Raw genomic sequence first — 5,816 nt, 5'->3', positions numbered from 1 at the left:
AAGAGGAGAGGCCAGTAACAGCATTCCTCCATTGATCTGCTCCAGTTAAGAACTGCAGCCTCCTGCCTGGCTGCCCTCAGTGAGCTGAAACACACCCTCCCCCACAAGTCACTTTTGGTCACAGTGTTTATCACAGCAATAGAAAGCCTAACCAAGATAAGTAGAGGCAGGCTGATTCAGTGAGTTCAAGACCAGCCTGGTCTACACAGTGAGTTCCAGGACAGTCAGAGATACACAGAGAAACCCTGTCTTGAAAGAAGAAAAAAACAAAAACAAAAAAACTAAAAGGACAAGCAGCAACAAAGAGTTTAAGATATAGTACAGCTGGAAGAGTGCTTGCCTAGCACCACATAAATCCAGATGTCATGGTACTTACCTATAATCCCAGCACTTGGGAGGCGGAGGCAGGAAGAGCAGAAGTTCAGAGTCACAGTAAGTGGATAAAGGCACTTGCTGTGCAAGCCTGATGACCTGAGAGCAATCCCAGAACTCACAAAACGGGGAAGGAGAGAACCAACTCCAAAGTTGTCCTCTGACTTCCATACACTTGTTACGGTACATACACCATGCACACACACAATAATAAAAGGTAAAATTAAAAACAATATTAGGAGTCCATGATGGACGGTGGTGGCGCACACCTTTAATCCCAGCACTTGGGAGGCAGAGGCAGGCAGATCTCTGTGAGTTCGAGGCCATCCTGGTCTACAAGAGCTAGTTCTGGGACAGCCAGGGTTACATAGAGAGACTCTATCTCAAAAACCCAAAATAAAAATAGTAATCATTTAAAAGGAAAAAAAGTAATTTCATTCTCATTTATTAACATTTTTTAAGATTTTATTTTTAAATTGTGTGTGTGTGTTGGAGGTTTATGTACATGAGTGCAGGTGTCCAAAGATGACAAACATTAGATCCCCGGAGCTGGAGTTACAGGTGAAAGTGAGTTAGCTTAAATAGGTGATAGGAACTCAACCCGGGTCCCCTGGAAGAGCCACTATGTGTTCCTAACCACTGATTGAGCTCTCCAGCCCCTCAGGTGTTACAATTTCAAAGGAAAAAAATTACTTTCATGCCCAGACATGGTAGTAGCATGCCTGTAGTTCTAACCACTGAGAAGCTGGGGCAAGAAGAGGGCTTGTGCAGCAGTTTGTGACCAGTTGAGGCAATATAGAAAAACCTGCCTTTGGACATTGGATTTTGAATAGTGTTAAGAATGCTAAAAACTGGGGGCTGGAGAGATGGCTCAGTTGTTAAGAGCATTGCCTGCTCTTCCAAAGGTCCTGAGTTCAATTCCCAGCAACCACATGGTGGCTCACAACCATCTGTAATGAGGTCTGGTGCCCTCTTCTGGCCTGCAGGCATACACGACAGGACATTGTATAATTAATAAATAAATAAATAAATAAATAAATATTTTTTAAAAAAGAATGCTAAAAACTATGGGGACTTTTAGAGATGGACTGGATATACTCTGCATTACGGAATGGATATGAGCCTATGATTACAAAAAGGAGATATAGATATGCCTGGTGTCACCTTGACAAAGGATGGGGTTGTGATGGTTAATACTGACCCGACTGGATGAGATCTAGAATCTCCTAGAGGGCCAACAAGTTAAAGAGCTTGCTCAAGCCTGATGACTGGAGTTCACTTCCCAAACCCACTGCCGAAGGAACGAAATAAAAATCGTCTTCTCACCTCCCCATGTATGAGCATACCCCCCCCCACACACACAATTAGAATCACCTAGGAGATGAGTCTCCTGGAATATCCTTGAGGGAGAATCTTGACTAGGTTAATGGAGGTGGGAAAACTCACTCTAAAGAGGGTAGCAGGGCTGGGCAGATGTCTCAGCAGGTAAGAATATCTGCGACTCATGCAGAAAATTAGGGCTCAGTTTCTGGTACCCACTGTCTTTAGGCAGCTCACAACCATTACATGTAACTCCAGTTCTTTGCGTGGGTGGGGGTGGATATGATGTTCTCTTTTGGCTCCTGCATGCATGTGTTGTGAGTGCACGCGCGCGCGCGCACACACACACACACACACACACACACACACACACACACACACACACACACTTAAATTATAGGAAAGCTTTAAAAGTAGTAGGCAGCATTACTCCCTGGGCTTGAATCTTATCCTACATAAAAAGGAAAAAGCCAGCAATCAGGAATACATTGCTCTCTTTCTGACTAGGAACAGGGACCAACTGCTTCATCTTCAAAGGCAAAGCAAAATAAGCCCTTTTCCCTCAAGGTGCTTCTGTTAAGTGATTTTGTCACAGAATCAAGGAAAATAACTAATAGTTACTAAACAAAGAGATGGGTTTCACTGTGACTTTTTCATACATGGGTATCATCATACCTTGTTATTTGTCACCCCCGCATTCCTCTATGACTCTCCCCATCATTTCTTACTTATGACTATAATTTGTACAAAATGTGTACATGGACATGTGAGGGTACTCATCCATGCATGCACATGTAGAGACCAGACATCAATCCAACTTTGACAGGGTCTCTCACTGAACCTGGAGCTCACTGATTAGGCTAGGTTGGCTGGCTAGAAACTTCATAGGATCCCCCATCTCTACACCCCAGACTCATGCCACTTAATCCAGCTTTTTCACATGTGCTTGGGACCCAAATTCAGGTCCAAAATCTTACACAAGTACTTTACCTACTGAACCATCTGATTCATCTTCCAGTGCAGTTTTTAACTTATGGTCTTGAAAAATGAGCCAAGAGCCTTGTGCACGGTAGGCAAACATTCTACTGCTGAGCGCAGACAGAGGTCAGTCAACTTTGAAAACTCCACTGTGAATTAATGAGAACTGGGATTTGGTCCTGGTCATTCTGTCTCATCCTGGTCAGGATCAAGCACTATCAGGGTCCAGCCCCAACATAAATTATTTTTTGAACCAGAGTGGAGGTGTGGAAATAAAGACATAACTTACATGACTTTATCAGGAGGGAGTTTTTAGGGGTCCTTTATAAAGTCTTGAATTTACATCCTGAAAATTACCCGGGTTTATTTTCCAAACAGCTTTTATATCAAAACATAAACTGAGGGGGAAACTCATTAGCATTCTGTTTCCTAGGTAGCCGGGAGAATGACTGTGGTCAAGCCCACACCTTTTATGTCCATCTAGTCCCGTCTTTCTATCTATGCCTGCTCTGTCATGTAGACTGAAAAACACTTTTTTCCCAGGCAATCTCCTAAATCACAAAGGAGCACAACGGCATTAGCATATCCTGACCACTTGCTTTGGATGGCGTTAGTTTGTCTCACTATCAAAGGGCTAGGCGACCACTTTTTGTGTGGCAGGTGCAAATTGTACCTTGTCAGGTCATTTAGAATTTTGACTGCCATACTGTAGAAATTTGGGCCTGTATAATCCAGCCCTACAATTGTGTGGTTAAAGAGGTCAGAGAGGAGGAAGCACTACCTTTTCCGCTGCTCCAGCTCCCAGTCCAAACGGGCCAAGGTCTGTTGGTGGGGGTCTCCCATGGTGATTTCAGCCTTGCTAATGTTTGGTGGAGCCTCTGTATAAAATTCCTCTAAACTGACCAGATCAATTTCTTCATGCTTTGACCTGTAAGCAAAAACTAAGTTATCAGGCAGCCATTTTCAGGACCCCAAACTGTGACTTTCTAGGAGCAGCTGATCGATTTATCCCCATGCAGCTCCACATATAGCTACTTGAGATCTCGAATTCTCTCAGCAAATGCTCAATGACAGACATTTCAGTATGGCAAAAGGCTATTAGTGACAACCACAAGGCCATTTGCCCATGTTGCCCAATCTATTTGTCAACAAATCAGTTGAATACTTGAAAAGGATGTTTGATGAATTTACAAATGTCTCCTGGTTGAACAGGAGAACTATTAGCCAAGAAACTCAGAATTCCCATAGTCTAGGTTTATGCCATCATATTGAAACCAAGATAAGACACATCATCACAGACGAATAAGCCTAGGCGTCTACACCTAACTTTAAGACATTTCACTAGAAAAAGCCAGACTGGCAGAACTGGATGTGGGAAAAAAAAATCTAGTGGCTTTAATTTCTGCTCGTTTCTAAGTATTCTTATAAAAGAAGCCTGATTCTGCACTGGGGAAATAAGCATCAGAGTTACCATACATTAATAAGCACCATGTGAGGTGAGGACGGCACACACCTGTAATCCAACACTCAGGAGGCAGAGGCAGGCAGATCTCTATGAGTTCGAGGCCACCCTGGTCTATAGCGTGAGTTCCAGGATAGTTAGGGCTACACAGAGAAACCTGGTCTAGAAAAATCTCAAAAATAAAATAAGCACCTATTATATGCTATCCTCACCTCATCTAGTTCTTAAAGATGAGGATTTTATCTCCATTTAAAAATCATTACTTAGGGGCTGGAGAGATGGCTCAGTGGTTAAGAGCACTGCCTGCTCTTCCAAAGGTCCTGAGTTCAGTTCCCAGCAACCACATGGGGGCTCACAACCATCTGTAATGGGGTCTGGTGCCCTCTTCTGGCCTTCAAGCATATACACAGAATATTGTATACATAATAAATAAATATTAAAAAAAATCATTACTTATTATATAAATTAGCTATACTTTTTTTTCCCCCATTTTTCTTGTTTGTTTGAGACAGGGTTTCTCTGTGTAGCCCTGGCTGTTGAGGGACTCACCCTGTAGACCAGGATGGCCTTGAACTCAGAGAGCTACTTGCCTTTGCCTGCCAAGTGCTAGGATTAAAGTTGTGCACCATCACTGCCTGGCTCTTTTTCCAATGTTTCCAAGATCATACAGCTAGTGAGGGGCAAAGCCTGGATGTTAACTCCAAAGCTCATGATCCTTCTCTGTGGTCACCTGCCTGAGTTCTATTATATTCTGACTTTGCCAACTTCCATCAAAACAATGATATGATTATAGAGTAGGGCATCACATTCGTGCTGTTTTTATACATTTTCAACTGTCATAATGTCAAAAATAGTATTGGAGAGGGAGATGTTGACCAACAGGTACATTATTTTTTCAATAGAGCAAGTAGGTGCTAGTATTCTAGCACAGTACATAGATATAATAATAATACATGTTGAGGAGAAAGAATTGCTTTTAACAAGTGCTGAGCCCAAAATGCAAAAGGTCAGAGAGGTTTCCACAGTTCTTTGTGTAGTTTGAAATGACTGCTTGAGATTCTCCCACTCCAAGTAATCCTCAAATCCTCAGTCTTTAAGCTTGCTGGTGCTCCTATAAAGAAGGGATCATTCACACCATGAAGAACAAGCATTACCACATGTACATCAAAGCCCTGTCCCCCAAACTCACTTGAACTCCAGGCATTTGGTGATTTCCTTCTGCAGGTGCATCACTTCGTAGAGCAGGTTTTGCAGCTGCAGGTGGTAGGCATCAACTTTCTGCTTGGCCTGAAGGAAGACAAGGTGAACAGGGCAATTTAGGGCAAGACTGAGTATCAGCAAGTCAGATCAGTCAGTTACAGTGGGGACAGAGAATAGTCAGGCTATTAATTTCAACTCTACCTCATGGGTCTGATCTCTTCCTTTCTTTAACCTGATGTGAGCTAATCGGTTAAGCTTCTTTAGAGTCATGAAATGCACACAGCTCTGGATCCTTCGTTCTTCAATTTCAATGGCCTGTGCACAAAAAAATGGTAAAGACCAACAGATGATGGATCAGATCCCTTCATACCCTAGCTGCTGCCAAGCCAACACCATCCAGGGCAATAAACAAACTCTAAAGGGAGCCTGGAAACAGAAGACTGACCACGTAGCCAACAGTCTGCAGAGCAGCATGCCTAAGTTT

The 5,816-nt window shown here is 43.0% G+C and overlaps 1 protein-coding gene across 3 annotated transcripts in view; it reads right to left on the bottom strand.

Annotated features, from left to right (window-relative positions):
• The window catches only part of Thoc5 (THO complex 5), a 36,833-nt gene that overhangs the window by 21,579 nt on the left and 9,438 nt on the right, over positions 1-5,816 (bottom strand). For all 3 annotated transcript variants that reach the window (XM_013353375.2, XM_005366150.3, XM_013353376.2), the window contains exons 4-6: positions 5,534-5,647; positions 5,322-5,419; positions 3,452-3,598 (exon numbers count right to left, since the gene is read on the bottom strand). In XM_013353375.2, coding sequence (XP_013208829.1) covers positions 3,452-3,598; positions 5,322-5,419; positions 5,534-5,647 — 359 coding nt within the window. The remainder of the gene's footprint in view (positions 1-3,451; positions 3,599-5,321; positions 5,420-5,533; positions 5,648-5,816) is intronic.

This window comes from Microtus ochrogaster, unplaced genomic scaffold, assembly GCF_000317375.1.
Source record: "Microtus ochrogaster isolate Prairie Vole_2 unplaced genomic scaffold, MicOch1.0 UNK6, whole genome shotgun sequence".
In the NCBI taxonomy this organism is placed as follows: Eukaryota; Metazoa; Chordata; class Mammalia; order Rodentia; family Cricetidae; genus Microtus; species Microtus ochrogaster.
This window is presented reverse-complemented; position numbering and strand designations above follow the sequence as displayed.